The sequence below is a fragment of the Dipodomys spectabilis genome, unplaced genomic scaffold, assembly GCF_019054845.1.
Source record: "Dipodomys spectabilis isolate Male_0828 unplaced genomic scaffold, ASM1905484v1 ptg000004l, whole genome shotgun sequence".
Lineage (NCBI taxonomy): Eukaryota > Metazoa > Chordata > Mammalia > Rodentia > Heteromyidae > Dipodomys > Dipodomys spectabilis.
Window position 1 is genome coordinate 12,576,171 of NW_024870681.1, and position 18,924 is coordinate 12,595,094.

The window sequence follows — 18,924 nt, forward strand, 5'->3', positions numbered from 1 at the left end:
TCTTTTTCTTTTTTGAATACTGATCCTGGGGCCTGAACTCAGGGCCTTGTGCTCTTACTTGGCTTTTTGTGCTCCAGGCTAATGCTCTACCATTTGAATCACAACTCCACTCCCGGTTATTTGCTGGTTAACTGGAAATAAGAGTCTCACAAACTTTACCTCTTGGTTTGGGATTGAATAAAAATTCTAGATCTCATCCTCCTGCGGAGCTAGGATTACAAGTATGAGCCACTAGTGCCTGACGAACACCACTGAATATTTTAAAGTATCCCTTTTATTGTATATGAATTATATCTTAACTTTTGAAAAAAAACTAACAATAGGGTATTGTCTTCTTTGTCCAGTGAGAGTCATTTACTCCACAGAATTTTTAAGGAAGAGGAGAAATGAGAGTAGAAGGAAGGAAAATGGAGAGGAAAGGCAGACTAATAAATCAAGCTTAATCTGAAGCTCATGTTTGATTGCTGGCTCAATGAGTAGCTTTAGGATATGGGTACTTATATCGAACTGTCCACAGTGGAGGGGAAAGGATGGAATTTCACCTGTTTCTGCACCAGCATAGTTGGAGAAAAGGAAGGAAAGCAGCTTCAGTGAAGACTTCTGGTAGAGCCCCACCACAGTCTCATTCAGGGGGTCCTTGTTCTTGTCCAGCCAGCCGGCAATGTTGTAGTCCACAGTGCCCGCATAGTGCACCAGTGAGAAGTGGGCCTCAGCCTTGCCTTTGGCAGGCTTGGGCTTCTGGAAGTTGTTGGATTTGCCCAGGTGCTGGTCATACAGTTTGTTCTTGAAGGAGGTGTCTGTTGCCTTGGGAAACATGCACTCCTCTTCCAGGATGGAGAAGATGCCCATAGGCTGGAAGGCAGGTAACAGAGACTGTATCACAAATCACAGTGCATTTACAATGGCTCCCTGGTAGAGAAGCCAATGACACTTTCTATGATGACATCACCATAGTGCTAAGAGCACTAGAATGTGAGCATGGTGAAGGCAAGGCTCCTAGTGTGTTTGGTGCAACACCTATACAGTGGTGGATAAAGGGAATGTGCTTAATACTTGTTGGACAAAAGAACATGGGTGGAGTTTATACACACTATACACACATACATGTAGCACTTGTAGCTATATTTCAAACATGAAGTTACATAGAGAACTGTGAATTCATTTGAGTCATAGGTTAAGCAACATCTGGACTTTCTATTGCTAGTTTGGGAAGACACTGATTAGTGCCTAAAATATTAATGCTATCACTTGTTTTCATAATAATGTCCTACCAAGAACCCCACTAGCTCTAGTCTCTCCTCTTTGGGACTGGGAAAGTTAAATAGATAAGAAATGTCATGGTTCTTGCTGAGTTTCTGCACACATTCTGTGTGTGTATGTGTGTGTGTGTACTAGGGCTTGAACTCAGGGTGCTGAGTTAAGCTTTTCTGCTTAAGGCTAGCACACAACTATTTAAGCCACAGCTCCACTTTCAGATTTTTGCTGGTTAATTGGAGAGAAAAGTCTCTTGGACATTCCTGCCTGGGCTGGCTTTGAACTGCAATCCTCAGATCTCAGCTTTTTGAGTAGCTAGGATTACAGGCATGAACACCAGTGCCCAGCTTGCTCACATATTAAGGATAGCCGAGCCTTAGAATTTGACCTTCCATGGATCTCTTTAGCTGTGAGAACAGACATCTGGGTGCTTTCTACATGCTTCCCCTCTGTATGAGGCAATTCAGTGCTCTGAAGCCTCACAGCCTTGGGAAAGGAGATTAGGGACAGCAATGGACTAGCAGAGGAGAGGGAAAAGGTGAGGGTTCCAACTCAAGAACATCTGAAATTTCCTACCTTCTCGATGAGCTCGATGCAGGCAGCCAGGTCCATCCCAAAGTCAATGAACTCCCAGTCGATGCCTTCCTTCTTGTACTCTTCCTGCTCCAGCACGAACATGTGGTGGTTGAAAAACTGTTGCAGTTTCTCGTTGGTGAAATTGATACACAGCTGCTCCAGACTGTTGAACTGGGTTATTTTAAATACCAAGCCATTTGAGAAAGTTTGGGAGAAAAGTTCACTGGAAATCTAGCCAAGGCAAACACAAAGTACGCCCACCACTTGCTTCAACTAACTCACATCAAAGATCTCAAAGCCAGCAATATCCAAGACCCCAATGAAGTACTGCCTGGGTTGCTTGGTGTCCAGCTGCTGGTTGATGCGAGTGACCATCCACAGGAACATCTTCTCGTAGACGGCCTTGGCCAGGGCACCCACTGAGTTGGTCACCTTGAAGAGGGAGCAACCATTTAATACTCAAAGCATTGCACATGCAATGGAAACGCATGGAATTGATGTCATGTAGATGATTAGCTGTTGAATGCTGTCAGTTTCACACGGTGAAGCATTATATAGTAAACATTTCTTGGGACAATTTTCCTAACTTGTGACCTTTCCTTTCTGTGAGAACAAATCCACTGCTGAAGACAGTTTCCTAAGAACCATGATGATACTATGGGACTCCATAGCCCTGGGTACACTTCATCAAAATTGGAAGACCATTGACCCACATCGGGTAATTAAGTGTCTCTCTTGAGAATCTGGAACTAGAATCAAGACACTGGAATTGCAGGAGGAGAATAAAAATACAAAAAATATACTTGAAATGTCTGAGGGGGTTGTGTGCAGGAAAAGTAAAGAAAGCTTATCTAGCTAAGGTCCAACAGGAAATAGAGGATAAGGCCCTCATGGCACCTAGGGGGCACTATTTAATTTGCATATTTTGGCTTCCCCTGAGAATAAGCTCCCCATGAATCCCAAGGCACAGCTTCACATGTATTTCTGAGTGCTACGAAAGGAAGAACATTGAAAAGATGGTTAACAGATGGCAAAAAAAAACAAAACAAACAAAAAAAAAAAACCTTACCCAACTGGATTCAGAGCATCTCTATTACCTGCTGGACATTTTGCCCTTTTGTGACGTATTCATTTCCAACCTTCACCCTTGGGCAGCACAAGCCTTTCAGCATTTCTGCAGAATTCAGTCCCATCAGGTATCCCGCCTTGTCAGCCACTGGAGAAAGAGGCGAGATGGTGTGACAGGCACCAGGCCTAGACTTTTCCTGCAAACTACCCATCCATTGAACTTCTCCAGGCCTGTGGATCTCAAAAAACTTCCACTTCCCCTTTCTAGAGGTGTATTTTACCCATGACAAGCTTTTTTTTTTTTTTTTTTTTTGGTTGTGGGGCCTGAACTCTGGGCCTGGGTGCTATGCCTCAGCTCTTCAGCTCAAGGCTAGCGCTCGACCACTTGAGCCATAGTGCCACTTCCAGCTTTTTCTGCTTATGTGGTGCTGAGGAATCAAACCCAGGGCCTCATGCATGCAAGGCAAGCGCTCTACCACTGAGCCACCTTCCCAGCCCCCATGACAAGCTTTTTGGTTGCTCTTGACTTACTGCTTTTTCAGCTTCATAAAGGATATTAATTATGTAATGATATTAAAATCTAATAATGCCTACAAAGGTAAATAAGTAAAGGAGGCACAATTGGACAGTTAATAACCTATATCAGGCAAATTTATGCAAATTTATGCCAACTTCTATGCTAATCACTGAAAGAAAATATAAAGCCTATATCTTGCTTTCAAGTGTTTGGAGGTGTCAAAAGCAGAGGAACGCCAGCAATTTCATATAGCTTATGGAGTACAGTTAACCCTGGTTATCCATTGCTTCCTCTCACAGAATCTGTAGATTCTACGAATTATGAATGGAAAAATATTAGATCTATACTAAATGCATATAGACTTCTTTTTCTTGTTTTTAGTGTCTAAATAATACAGTACAGCAATTATTTATATGGCATTTACATCGCATTAGGTATTAGAAGAGACCTAGAGACAACTTAAAGTATACTAGAGGATGTGTATAGATTATATGCGAATTTGACTCCATTTTATTTTATTTACTTATTTGAGACAAGGGCTTGCTGTGTAGCCTTGAACTCATGATCCCTTCTGCCTTAGCGTTCTGAGTTGCTAGGTTTGTAAAAGTATGCCACTAAACTTGGCACCTCCACCTTTTTATATATGGGATGAAAAGCTTTTGGTATTTGAAGAAGAAGATGATCTCAGGTATGGCTAACCAAATCACGAGACCTATGGTACAAGAAAAAATGAATGTAGATTTTCCCAACTTGTAACCCATGGCTACAGTTCTTTTTAATTACCCGGGAATTTAAAACACACTGTGGGGATATAATCAAAAGGTAGAGAGGTATTAGAGACCCATGTTGTCAGCTGTTTACTCAAGGAATTTGTAGGGTGTTTCATAAAAGATGATAAATCCAATGAGTAACACTGCTTAATTCTTCCTCCCTCCTACAGGTCTATTACCAGATTACTTGGGAATAAGGCAGAGAGGGGTGATCATAGTACCAACCAGGTGAGAGAAGAGTTGTGGTTTTTTTTTTGCCAGTTCTTGAATGAGGTTCAAGTTCACAAATGTCAGGGTAGGAGTGAAAGAAGGAAGAAAATCTGACTCCTACTTTACCAGTCTTTGGGTTTAAATGATTAGGACAGTATTTTTCAATGAGTGATGATGTGCAAGACAGGAGTTCATCTACCAGAGTTTGCCTTAAAGAGGGGGCAAACTTTGATGGGAGAGTGAATGGAGATTCACCAGGGTAGAGTTCTTGACCCAGTGAATTGATTTACCTAGTTCACATTCAGTGAGACTCAGACAACTCAAACGCAGTTTATGCCACTTTAGAAGAGTAGGTCTTAAGCTGAATGTCATTTAGCTTGGCCTACATGAACACTGGTGGAGAGTCAGACCAGCCTTCTTCTTGGAGGTGATTACCTTCAGTGCCGTCTGGCTCTGCCTGCTCTTCTCGCTGCTTCTGCTTGAACTTCATGTTCCCATAATGCATCACTGCGCCTGTCAGCTTGTAGATTCCAACTTTCTCTTCTGAACTGAAGCCCAAGATGTCAATGGCATTCTGGGAGAAAAACAAGGACAGTTGTTTCAGTAGGAGTCAGGGGCCTGTATGCAGCTTTCTCTTAGCAGAGTTCTTACCTCATTTTGATATAGTACATGACACAATGTTTACCCAAGTAAGTGGATGGCAGTAAATTAAAGATCAAAAACCATTTAAAAAACATGCTTGCTTTGGTGTCCAAACATTATGGGAAGAAAGTGTGACTTCCTGTTTTATTCCATCAGGTAAGAAATCAGCACAATCCTTTTCCTATATATAAGTTGTTTTTTGAGTAAGGCTATTCAGAGCCAGTGTGATCTTTTTTTTTTGGGGGGGGGGCCCAGTCGTGGGGCCTGAACCCTGGGCCTGGGCGCTGTCCCTCAACTCTTCAGCTCAAGGCTAGCGCTCTACCACTTGAGCCACAGCGCCACTTCCGGTTTTTTCTTTCTGCTTATGTGGTGCTGAGGAATCGAACCCAGGGCCTCATGCATGCAAGGCAAGTACTCTACCACTGAGCCACCTTCCCAGCCCCACCAGTGTGATCTTGAGAGAACAAATATGTATAAAGAGTGATGGAGAAATAGTGTTTGAAAGCTGAGTGTTTGTCATTGTAATCTAGAAATTCCCATGTTGTTCAGAAACAAGCAAATTCATTAAAGAATGTTAGGTCTGGAAGTGGAGACCTTCAAAAAATAATACTTTCATTCTCCACATGAGAAAGGGGTAAACTCTGCAGATCTCTCCTTTTTTCTGGGGCTCCAAATTTTCCTGGTAATGCACTGGTTCTATGCTATCAGATTTACATGAAAAACTTGTTACGTAGATTTTTCAAGAGTTCAAAGTTAAGATAAAGCAATGGTGAGAGCTAGGCTGGATCACTGCTGAGTTAGAGCCTATAATAGTTATTGGCTTAGTGTCATAGCCTCTTTACCCATCTTCTATCAGAAAGCTTTCAACTGGAAAAATCCTACTCTGGGGTACACACACACACACACACACACACACACACACACACACACACACACACACAGAATATGTAATAGGGGTTGCAGCATGAGCCTACCCAATGTCTACCAGAGGCGCTGAAACATGTCTGGTGGACCAGTAGACCAAGTGGGTCAGCAGGATGATATCAAAGAGTGAGACACTCTTGGGATGACATGAAAAAGTGACCATATCAGAAGCTAACAGAAAAGAAGAGATTATGGGGCCATGATGGCCATCCTTTTAATCTATATCTTATTTAAGGAATGTCTATCTATCTATCTATCTATCTATCTATCTATCTATCTATCTATCTATCTATCTATCTTATCATCTTTCAGTAAGTGAAAAGAACCAAAGAAAGCATTACTACTTAAGGATCCTCATGGAAAATATAATCCCAAGAAGTTTTTTCCTCCTAAGTCATAAACTCAGAACATTAAGGAGAAATACCAGGAGCGGGAGGGGAATGGAGCCCCTGGCAGTAAGAGAGCTATGGGGTGCATGGGAGACACCTTGGTGACTTTTAGAATTATAGTTGGCATTCACTACCCCTAGATTCTTCATCTGTGGGTTCAACCATCTATAAATTAAAAGAAAGGAGTAAAAAAATGCATTTGTGCTAAACTTATTTAGGCTTTTATCCTGTCATTATTGTCAAAACAATGTAGTCTCACAGCTATTGACATGGTATTTCCATTGTATTAGGTATTGTATTAGAGATGATTTGCAGTCTATAGAAGAATGTGTAATTATATGAAAATACAGTGTCAGTGTATGTGAAATACTTGAGCATCTGTGATTTTTGGTATCCAAAGGATATCCCAGAACAAATTCCCTACAGATGCCATGAAATCTGTGACTGCACTTCAGAGGTCCCTTCTCTGGGCCTGGAGGCTGACCCTTTGTGGTTCTGATAAGTTAGTAATGACTGAGGAAGCCTTGTTAAAACTATATAATAGCTAGACTGTAGTTTTCTTTTTTTAGTCATGAAAATTTTCTATTTTCCTAAAACAAATAACACCACCTGGAAATGTCACAAAATAAAGGTTAAGAAGGTAAGCACTTGGGCCGTGTCCCTAGGATAAAGGGTAAGACCTCTTTCCATAGCTCTTGAACTTCTGTAAAGGTGGAGCAAGCAGAGGAGGGAATGAACTCTAGTTCTAGGTTCGCATATTGCATGTGAACACTTAGTCTTCTATGGATGTTGTGTCTTCAGGAAAATTATGTGTCTTCTTCTAAGACTCAGTTTTCACATTGTTGAAATGGGGTAATAGTGCTACCTATGTCAAAAGTCATTTTTGACAGTACTAGGGTTGAATTCAGGGCTTTGTGCTTGCTAGGCAAGTGCTCTACCATGTGAGCCGTGCTACTAGCCAAAAGTATTTTTTAAGACTTAAATGATATAAGGCAGATAGAGCCACTTGTCTCAGTGCCATATCAGTGCCAAACACATTTAGTTATTACGGGTTATGATTATTAACCTTGCAGATGCTCCCCAAAGATACAAACCACAGTACTGAAGAGGAAAGGGACTGAGATAACAGAGAGGAGGAAAAATGGAGTGGCCATTTCAGAGTGAGATTTTCTTTTCTTACTTTGTACTTTTTTGTATTTTTTCTAACTTTTTTTGAGTTGTAGATGGTTTTGGAACTTGAAAACTTCCAACAAATGTTATATTACAAATATCGTAAATTGACTATTTTATTAGAACTAAAATGACCTGGAATAGAGCTGAAAGGTTCCTGGGAGTAGCCTATAGCTATTCTCTGAGTTCTTGGTCTCTCTGAGATCTCGAGTCTAATCATTTAGTGTCCTTTGATTAAAAAAATATTGTAAAGGTCATATACAGAGGGGTTACAGTTACATAAGTCAGGATTGAGTATATTTCTTTTTGAACACTGTCACCCTCTCCCTCATTTGCTCTATATCCTTATTATCCCTTGAGTTTTCAAAGATGCCTTTTGCTTAATAAACATCTTAATTCTCTACAAACAAATAAATATACTTACGTCTGTTGCCAGCAGTTCCTCGCTGTCATCAATGCTGGCCACAGTGACCTCTCCTTGGCTCACGAAGGGGAAGTCAAAGGGGTTGGTTGAAATCAGAAGCAGATCTGAAGGAGACAATCCCTTTAACATCCATATGTGACTTACTTTGGGTCATTGTTCCAAGGTTGCTTGTTTGGAAGCTAAACAAACACATCCTGGGAACTTACCAATTAGTTCTGGTTTCTTGTTTGACATGATTTGGTAAAAAATGTGATAGCTTCTCTCACTGGATAGCTGAAATGTCACTCTGGATTTCTCCAGCAGATCTAAGGTAACAACACATCATGTCATTTCAGATTGCTGAGAGATGCCTTTGACTAACTGCCAAGATTATTTGTAGAGCATTTTGACTCACAGGTTTCAATGTCTGCTGATGCCAGCTTCCCTGTGGCTCCAAAGTGAATCCGGATGAACTTCCCCTATCCAGTGCAGGTGGGAAAACACCACAGACATTTGATTTATATGATTCGTTGCTGGCCTCTAATAAGTGCTACCACTGAGAGGTGAGGAGCATAATCCTGGGAGATGTGAAGCCAGAAGCAGAAGCACTTTCTTGCTTTCTATTTGCCTGGCACTCAGAGTCCTCAAAGGCTGGATTACCCAATGCTCAGGTAATTTTATCCAGAGGACCTGGTCTTTTTCCTACAGCTCGGAAGAGCTACACATACATATATTCCTATACACATGTATTATTCCTGTAATTAATAAGACAACACTTTCTTCAAGGTGTATTAAGATATTCTATTTTAGCAGATTGCTCTGAATTTATTTATTTATTTATTTATTTGGGTCCGGTCGTGGGGCCTGAACTCTGGGCCTGGGCGCTGTCCCTCAGCTCTTCAGCTCAAGGCTAGCGCTCTACCTCTTGAGCCACCTTCCCAGCCCCTGATCTGAATTTCTTGAGGGTAGAACGAGATCCACCATACTTGAGTTTCTGTGGAATTTTTTCTAAAGCTAGCATTCAGAGGTTGGTGTGGTTGCAGGGGAGACAATAACTGAAATTGATCTGGGTCTTACAAATCTGGAGGAGTTGTCATTCCTCACAGTCTTGGCATTTCCAAAGGCCTCCAATAGAGGGTTGGCCTGAATTATTTGGTCCTCCAAGGTTCCCTAAGGATGAACAAAGAGAGGGGGGGGGGGGAGGGGGACACTTTGGACTTACTTCTGATGTAGACTATTGGCAACTAGAAGGTAGTGTGGGTGCTTTGAGCAGGGTCCAGGAGTGTGTCTGGTCAGCACCACCTGGTGGCCAGGGCACACTTACAGAGGAACACACAGTCCCCATACTGGAAGAGTCTTAGTTCCTCCCCTAGGGAAGTTCTTATTAGGTAGGACAACACTAAAATAACATCTAGTCATGTTAAATATAGACTGGAACACTCTCTGTCTCCATCATTTTGACATGCATACTGCCTTTCATTTCTGGTCCCATTTCATTATATACCATAGATTTTCTTGAACATCCTGTTCAAGAAAATTGTAACCTCTTGGTTACAATGTGTCATGATCCACCTAAGATCATAGACATTGGTGTTTAGAAGGCAGAAGAACATTAGCAATATAATTAACCCAAGAGAGCACACAGCAGAAACCAAGGCTTGCAAAAATGGTCAAGTAGCAATATTTTCATGAGAATGAATGCCCAGAAGTCTGCCACAGACATTAAGGTTTTTGTTCTGACTCTCATGATTACTTTGCCTGGACGGTTTAAAGCAGTTTGAAACCTGTTCTCAAAGTCTGGTCCCTGGATCAGCAGTATGAACTTTTCCTAGGAATATGTTAGAAATGCAGACTAAGAAGTCCTGCCCAACTCCTATTCAACTAGAAGTTCTTGGGTGGGATCCCACAATTCCTTGTTAACAGCTCTTCGGCTGATTCTGATGTGTACTACAGTGTGGAAATCTCTGATGGTACCATTTCTTCTCCAGAGGAGGATGTGGAATTGGTGAGGATCCCTGAATTACTGCTGATAGAAGTAAAGTTAGTCCCCAAGTGGACATCCGTAGGACCAACTCCTGACTTGTTCCACTGAGTTCTTGTGATAGAGTAAGAAATGTGCATTTGGGTTTTCATCCAGTTTCCAAGCATACATGTTTTAAACCTCTTAGGAGCTCTGAAGTGAAAAGTGTCTTTCCTAATTCTAATAAGTGAATGGTGGCTGCAGAATGGTGGTGGGCTGGTGGCTGGTTGCCAGAGGGAGCCAATCAAGTGATTAGAGAATTTGAGATGTCAGGAGAGATAAGCTGAAGGCAGAGCTGATCGTCAGTGGCCAATGATTCAGTCAGTTATGCCAACCAAATGAGCTCTCCATAAGAATCTGTAAGCAAAGGGTTTTGGAGAGCTTTCAGACTGATGCACCATGGAGATATTGGGAAGTAGCATGCCCAGAAAAGGCATGGAAGTTCTATACCCTTCTCTCATACATTATCCTATATTTCTTCTCTGTGACTGTGCTTGAGTTTACATCCAGTGAATATAAGTCACATTTCTCTAAATGTTGTGAACTATTCTAGCAAATAGTTGAGCCTGAGGTGGGGGTGGGTGGGGTTGTAAGAACTTTCAATTTAGTCAGAAGGATAGATAGAACAAATTGGGGCCCACGACTGTCATCTGAAGTGAGGGTAATCATGTGTGACTGTGTCCTTATGCTGTTGGATCTCATGCTATCTCTAGCTAATTAGTGTTACAATTGAATCCAGTTGCATTGCAGGATCCTGAGTGGTATCTGCAGAGAATTAGAGAATTGTCTGATGTGGAGAAAAAATCCAGGACTTTTTTTTTTTTTAAGTCAAGCAGTTGTTCTATATAAGGATATAGGGAAGACAAGAAGTATGACCCATTTACCCATCTCTGCTGAGCATATACCCTGCAAATTCTTGGTGCTCACCCAGTATTTTGGGTATATGTATTCTGACAAATCTGAGGGCACACCACTGCTTACCTGCATTTTTCCAGGCTGCTGCTCTTTCTTTTTGTCCCCAGTGACTGCAATTGTTGCAAAGTACTGGATGACACGTTTGGTGTTCACAGTCTTCCCAGCACCAGATTCTCCACTGTGGATTTATAAGTAAATGGGATGGATAAGGTCACAGAGTGCTGGTGTCTCATGCTTGTAATCCTAGCTACACAGGAGGCAGAGACCTGGAAGATCATGGTTCCAAGCAATTCCAAGCAGAAAAAAGATCTGAGATACTTCATCTTCAATTAACCAGAAAAAAGCCAGGCTGGAGAAGTGGTCCAAGTAGTAGGGCACTGACCGTGAGCAAGCAAACAAATGGATGAAGCTCTGAATTCAAGCCCCAGTAACCAGGACAAAATATAAATGGTATAAGGAAAGGTGAAGGAGCAGTATTAGCTTGTAAGTCATCATGGTGTAAATATTACTCACGTGATGAGGATGGACTGGTTGTCTCGATCTAGAAACAGAACAAATCAGACAGGATTACAAAAACAGGGTGGCACTGGGGAAAAGTTAGCTATCACAGACCATGGTTTTGACTTTGGCACAAATTAGGGGTGAGATATGGGCACGTTTAATCTTCTTGGAGAGAATTCATGCAGATTTCCTAAATGGGGGAACTGTATCACAGGTCTCCTTGGAAGTGAATAAGGTAAGTTATTCATGTTGTAGATCTTCAGTTACCTTCTAACATGTTCTCACTTCTCTTCTAAACAAACAAAGCAAGTCTCATACTCAGAGCTGGTGAGAGACCATCATTTTGCAAAATTTGCATCATTGCATTTGTGGGGGGAAAGAGTATGATGCTAAGAGTGAAACCAGGACCTTGAAATGCCAGGCAAGTACTCTATCACCAAGCTATAGCTCTTCAATAAATTTCTTTTCTACTTCTGGAAAGTAATACTTGTTTTACATTTATAGAACGTATGGACTGAATTGTATCTCTCTATACTTTATATATTGAAGTCCCAACCCCTCCTATTTCAGGATATGACCTTATTTGAAAATGAGATGGAAATAGGATGCAGATGTAATTAGTCCAAAGGAGGCCACCCTGGAGCAGAATGATCCCCTGATTAGATATGCCCGTAGTCTTCATAATATAAGAGCATTTAAAGACAGACAGAAAGACAGAACATTATATGAAATGAAGAGAGCTAAGGAGCACCAAAGATTGCAGGCAAACCACCAAAGCCTAGTGAGAGGCCTCAAACAGATTCACCTTCACAGTCCCCAGCAAGAACCAACTTCAATGACATCTTTTCCTCAGTAGTTACTAATGCAGTTCCTTTTCTAGATATCCTACACAGGGAGTGCATAGGGAGCAGGTGCAAGGCATGCCACAATCCCTCTTAAATAGCTATAAGTTTAGTATGGCTCCAGCTATGACCCTGAATGGCTTGCTACACACCCTGACTGGTCATGAAAGACATTGTGCTTTTGACTCTTTCATCTCCAAATGTACGTTTTCATATCATGCTGATCACTGTAATATTTAGATGACCAGAGCCTATTCACTTCAAATAAGAATCAGAGACCACTCACCCGTCAGCATGAACTGATAGGCGTTGTCAGAGATGGAGAAGATGTGGGGCGGGGCCTCCTGACGCTTTTTGCCTCTGTAGGCAGCCACCACCTCGGGGTTGTACACCGGCAGCCACTTGTAGGGGTTGACGGTGACGCAGAAGAGGCCAGAGTAGGTCTGTGGGGAAATCAGACTACATGCCATATTTGGATCTTGTTTTTAACTCAGAGAGATGAATGCAATAGGAGCAAATCAAAGCACACTCACGTAGATCATCCAGGCTGCATAGCGCTCTTTGAGGTTGTACAGCACAGCAGGCTCATGCAGGTGAGTCATCATGGCCATGTCCTCGATCTTGTCAAACTTGGGAGGGTTCATGGGGAATACCTGGTCACTGTTCAGAGTGAGAACCTAAGCATGGAGAGAAAAAGTAGGTGATGGGTGCTGTGTACCTCCCTTGACTGGAGGGAATGAAGTTGTGAGCTACTGTGGCAAGTATCTCGTCGTTATGGTAACTTAATGGAGCATTTCCATGTCTAGCAATGATCCAAGGGTAACTGACCTTGATGAACCTGATTCTGTAAAACTGTATAAACCAGCTCTTGCCTGGGACCCTCCCTGAGCCAGCCTGCCATTGTGTGTACTGGAAGAGGGCTACAGGTATGCAGAGGTATACAACACTTGGGCCTCCAGGTGGCCAGAAGGGTTTTAGGGTAGTCAATGTCAAGGCAGATTGCCTTGGTTTACCCTATGTGCTGTGAACATGGGGATGATAACACATTGTGAAATAGGAATGAACTGCCCCAATGTGTTTGCTGCATTTCCACTTCAATAGTCCTGCTGTTGGGGATTCCTTTGTCCAGTATATCTTCATCGAAATTGTGTCTAGACAACATAAAAGCTCGGCTCAATCACCCCTTCCTTGTATAACCCACTGTTTCTCTCCTCAGTCTCTTCAAGGCTCCAATTACTCTTTATAACTTTGCTTTCATAGTTAAAACATTTGGAATTGCCTCATGACAGGATAATATTTTGAGACAATTACTGAATCCCTCCCCCCACTATAATTTTTACACCTTTTTCTCACATTCTAGCCTGCAATAGCGTCTTCCTTTGTTTAGGAGATATAGAAACGAAGACAGAAAAGGGAATATGCCTGTACAGTTTTCTTTGTTTTTCCTTCCCCTAAACCTAGGTTCATAGAAAAGCTTTGAAGTTTTTACCAAAAATGTAAAAGGATTAAAACTTGCTGGTATAGACTAAATTTCTCCAGGAAGAGAGGTCTTCCTCTCCCACTGCTCTAGATTTCAGAGTAGCCAAGAGTAGTCAATCTTTAAGTGTTGACACTTATTTCTCATTTTTTCATTAAAATAGTATCTTTAATGAACCAGGCATTGGTAGGTCACACCTGTAATCCTAGCTACTCAGGAGACTGAGATCTGAGGATCGAAGTTGGAGCCTGCCTGAGCAGTAACGTTTGTGACACTCTTATCTCTAATTAAGCACCAGATAAGCTGGAAGTGGAGTTGTAGCTCAGGTGGTAGAGAGCTTAGCCTTGAGCAAAAGAGCTCAGAGGTAGCACCCGGGCCCTGAGTTCAAGTCACAAAATCAACACCAAAAAAGTTTTTAAGTAGTTGTACAAAGGAAGCTGAACAAATTGAACAAAGCAGTTTATGAACACAATGCATCTTGCTCAATGCCAACCATCTCATTATTCTCCCTCTCTCTTCACCTTATCCCTTCCCTTGATCATCTTGTTTTGTAGGATATGCATTGGGTTTTATGACTGTACTCTTCTCTTCCTCCTCCTCTCCTCATCTGTCTACCCCCCTCCTCTTGATCCTACTCTTTTTGAGAGCCCATTTCCTAGTGTTTATTTTGTTGGATGGTGACTTAACCTCTCTAAGGAATTACACCATTTGAGTGCCCCTTGACACATTTCTTAATAGATCCTCCAGGGAGGCAGTGAAGCCTCAATGTCATACGGTATAAAGTTCCAAAGTTGTGACACTGTTCTCAAGAGGGGGCCAGTGAGACTCCAAGAGTGATAGAAGACATTTTTTTCCTAGCCCAGTGAAAAGGGGCTGGCAATAAGGTCAAGTTCAATCATCATAATAATAGAAATACATAAAAGCCAGGTTTTTCTCCTATGCATGAGTTTGTGAACTGAGATGATCTTTCATATACACAATGCTCTGCAAGATGGCAACTTTTGGGAAAGTAAGGTGCTTGAGAGTACTGGCTTAGATTTTGCAAAATGACCACCACGCTCCAATAGATCTGATGGAAGGATGCTGATTATCCACACTGAGATAGTCTCATCCTTCTGAGCTTCCTCTGTAAGACCAGTGTGGCTCAGAGACTGCATTTGGTTTCCCCAGCTTACAATAAGCAGCAATTTCTCCTTAAATAATCCACCCTGTTCCAACTGTTCTGCCTTTCTCCTTTCCTCCAAGGCAAACACCACGAAATCCCACAGAGCCAAAATTCTGGAGTGAGAAAGGCAAGACTGAAGGTATACATAATAGCAGCTTTCCCCTACCCTCTCTCCCCAGAACAGTACATGTAAGTTTATTTGATCCTCAGATTCCTATGGACCAGCATGTGATTCTTATATTCTACTCCCAAGGCAGCCAAGGAACCCCACCCCCTTATCAATGACATCGGAGCTCAACATTACCCGGTCATCCAGGGTCTTGACGGTGACTTTGTCATTCTCCCTACTCTGGATCATGCCTTTCACGTACATCTCCTTATCATCCACTGCGAAGCAGGCTTTCTTAGAATCGAAGGGACGATTCTGAGCTTCGATTCTCTCCTTCTCTGGCTTCCGGAGGTAGGGAGCTGCTTCTCCAAAAATGGCCATCTCTGCGTCAGTGCTCATGATGACGACAGGCTGGGAAGAGCAAGAGGACACTGCTGGGTTTGTGCGTGGATGACTGCTCCTTCTACAGGACCATCTACCCCACCTGTGATTTCCATCCAAATACCGGGCCTGGTTTTAAAGATTCCTGAGATGAACCTATAGACCAAGGTATCTATAACGAAGTCTAAAGCACAGAGTGGGCATATGCGGATAAATGAGAAGGAATGATTTACTTTAAGAGAGGGGAAAAAAGCATGAAAGCTGGGTATTATTTTGGAGAATGTCTTAGTTTGGTTCCTCAATTAGTTTGGCATATACCATTTCGAACCAACTAGATGAAGCCAGCGTGAATGGAGAAAAGGAAGCAGCAGGAAGCATTTCTTGTCAAGTGGACATCTGGTTTGAGCCTGCTGCCCTCAGCACCACTCCCAAATTTTCTATAAGTCTGAAAATATTTATCACAATGGCAGTAATTCCTAATAGAAATTTCAGATAGTCTAGCAACAAGTAAATGATGTGGGCATCGTTTATTTGGTAACGAAACAAGACTTTTATCATCATCATCATCATCATCATCATCATCATCATCATCATCATCATCATCATCATTATTATTATTATTTTGTGCTAGTTCTGGGGTTTGAACTCAGGTCCTGGACACTATCCCCGGGCTTTTTCCACTCAAGGATAGTACTCTACCACTTGAGCCATCGCTCCACTACCTGCCAGAGTAGAAAGAATTAATCACTAATAATTAATTTTTACCTTCCATTTCCCTAAGGGCAGTCAGTCTCTAGTGTGATGGCTTACGTGGTTTTTATTACACTAGTAGTTATCCAACTCTGTGATGTCAGAACCCTGCCTAACTGCTTAATGTTCTTTTTTTTTTTTTTTGGAAACAGAGTCTTGCTATGTACCCCAGGTTGGCCCAAGCTGATCATCTTCCTGCTTCTCTTTCCTGAATGCTGGGATTATAGGTGTGCACCCTTTACATTTTTTTAAAGTAAATTATAAGAACCTAAGGAGTTTTTGTTTATGTCAGTCATATCTAGTAAAATGTAAATTGAGCAAAAGGTACTGATTCTTAAAAAATTTACTACCCAATTCCTTACAGATTAGCATGAACAATATATTTTTCCTTTACAAGTGATATTCTCCAAATACTGCTGAGAAAGAATGACACTGTTTTTCATTTTTGTGAATTTCTAATGTCTGCCTCACAGAAAGACAGGTGGATTTTCATGTCTGCTTCTGTATTTAGTCTATTGGCATACATTTTTATTGGCGAAAGTGAATATAAAAATAGCCCAGATCTTTACATAGTAAAGTAACTTGGAAAAGGAAAGATTATGTTAATCATGTTTTCACATAGTAGCTTTTTTTCTGATGCTGTATACAAACTTGACAAGTGGTAGATTCTCAAAGACTATTTGCAACATGAACTCTGAAAATAGATCCACAATTATAACCCAATTAACTAAATGCACTAAAATTAAGCTGAAGAGGGAGAAGGCAGATTCTGGATAAGGTAAAACCTTAGGTGTAAGAATTATAGACCCAAGGGTTGGGAAGGTGGCTCAGTGGTAGAGTGCTTGCTTTGCATGCATGAGACCCTAGGTTCGATTCCCTAGCACCACATAAGCAAAAAGAAAGCCGGAAGCGGTGCTATGGCTCAAGTGGTAGAGTGCTAGCCTTGAGCTGAAGAGCTGAGGGACAGCGCCCAGGCCCAGAGTTCAGGCCCCATGACCGGACCCCCCAAAAAATAAAAAGGAATTGTAGACCCATATTAGAGTACCAGTGTGTGTAAGTGTGTTTGTGCCACAGGAATCCATGGCCGGAGGTATTCCCACTGCTGTCCTGCCTGCCTTTAGGAATAACACAGGGTTCTTCTCCAGGTAGAGAGGATGCCCACCTTTCTCAATATCCAAGCCCACAACTTGGATATGGTACCTTTTTGTGTGCCAGTACTGAGATTTGAACTCAATGACCTGCACTGTCCCTTGGCTTTTTCCACTCAAGTCTGCCAGTTTATCATTTGATCTCCACCTCCACTTCCTGGACATTGCACTTTAATCCATTGCATTTTTAATTTTTTAATTCTTGGAGTCAAAATCTTAATATGTAACCTGGGCAGGCCTCCAATTTATAATCCTTCTGACCCTGTCTTTCAAGGACTGGGGTTACAGACATGTGTTATCAATACTGTCTTCCATGTTGCATTTTAAATATATCTTCTTTAATAAACATGTGTATTGTACAGTGGCCATTTGGAAAGTATTATCTCTCTGACTTACATTGAACTTCCAGCTGTGCACATATTTTATTATACAATATAAAAAACTCACAACCACGAGTATCATCACCAAGATAGTGATAAAAATGAAGTACTAGGGTTCTGCCAAGAGAATGGTGATAGGATATATGTTTTCTTATATTCCAGTTCTTGCTTGAAGGCTCAAATGTATCATTCACAAGTATATTGTCAGTTTTTTTCCTCAAAATGATAATCATACTTTCTACCTTTTGAGAATTTGCTGCCAAATATCCAAGTTTGAATAACCATTATCTGCTTGTTAGTTGATCTTCCGAGTGAAAATGGTACTTTATTAATGAAGTGGCCATTTCAGCTCTTAATTCTTACAACTGCACATGTGCTTTCCCCTGAAATGATCACCAGACTGCAGTATTCTTTCAATTTTATCAAAAAGATGCACATTTAAGAATTGAGATTTTCCAGGTGCTGGTGGCTTATGCCTACAATCTAGGTACTGAGATTTAAGGATCATACTTTTAAATCAGCCTGGGGAGGAAAGTCTATGAAACCTTATCTCCAGTTAACCACCAGAGATCTGAAATTAGAGCCATGACTCAGATGGTAGAGTGCCAACCTTGAGCAAAAAAGCTCAGCAACAGCCCCGACCCCCCCCCCCCCCCGAGTTCAAGCCCCAGAACCAGCACAGAAAAACATGAGATTAAATCAAATTAGCAATTTTGTTAAAATTTTAAAAGTCATTCTTGGTGCCAATCTATAGAAGTCAAGAATATCACAACTCCTGGCTGAGAATGTGGTTAGTGGTAGAGTGCTTGCCTAGCATGCATGAAGCCCTGGGTTTGATTCCTCAGTACCACATAAACAGAAAAAGCTGGAAGTATCACTGTGGCTCAAGTGGTAGGGTGCTTACCTTGAGCAAAGGAAGCTCAGGGACAGCACCCCCAGGACAGGCATTAAAAAAAAAAAAGGAATATCACTTGATTTGTAGTAAGTCACCAATGGAGTTATCCATATCTACTTTTGTTTTTGGATCATTCTCATGGTAAAATTGACAAATAGCTGGGTGTTATTGTAAAATTGTTTTAATCTCAAGTATCTTTTGAGTTATCTTTAAGGGTTCATGGGGCACAGTTTGAGAATGACCACATGATAGCATGTTGGAATCTTGGCAGAATACATGTTAACAGCCTTCTGTTATTTAGTTAGACTTAGAGATGTGCACCACACTCAAAAATGATGTCAGAAGATAGCACACATCAAATCCATCTGCAGCAGAATCTGCTTCTAAGCCCATGGAATTGGATTCTTTCACAAGAGCC

The 18,924-nt window shown here is 41.6% G+C and overlaps 1 protein-coding gene across 2 annotated transcripts in view; it reads right to left on the minus strand.

Moving 5' to 3' along the window:
- The window catches only part of Myh13 (myosin heavy chain 13), a 52,511-nt gene extending 37,160 nt beyond the window's left edge, over nt 1–15,351 (minus strand). For both annotated transcript variants that reach the window (XM_042691466.1, XM_042691476.1), the window contains exons 1-14: nt 15,148–15,351; nt 12,735–12,878; nt 12,488–12,644; nt 11,372–11,399; nt 10,925–11,036; nt 9,001–9,093; nt 8,339–8,402; nt 8,151–8,249; nt 7,945–8,048; nt 4,831–4,969; nt 2,928–3,046; nt 2,113–2,262; nt 1,831–2,001; nt 543–852 (exon numbers count right to left, since the gene is read on the minus strand). In XM_042691466.1, the coding sequence (XP_042547400.1) occupies nt 543–852; nt 1,831–2,001; nt 2,113–2,262; nt 2,928–3,046; nt 4,831–4,969; nt 7,945–8,048; nt 8,151–8,249; nt 8,339–8,402; nt 9,001–9,093; nt 10,925–11,036; nt 11,372–11,399; nt 12,488–12,644; nt 12,735–12,878; nt 15,148–15,351 (1,894 nt within the window). The remainder of the gene's footprint in view (nt 1–542; nt 853–1,830; nt 2,002–2,112; nt 2,263–2,927; nt 3,047–4,830; nt 4,970–7,944; nt 8,049–8,150; nt 8,250–8,338; nt 8,403–9,000; nt 9,094–10,924; nt 11,037–11,371; nt 11,400–12,487; nt 12,645–12,734; nt 12,879–15,147) is intronic.
- Nucleotides 15,352–18,924: the final 3,573 nt, after the last annotated feature.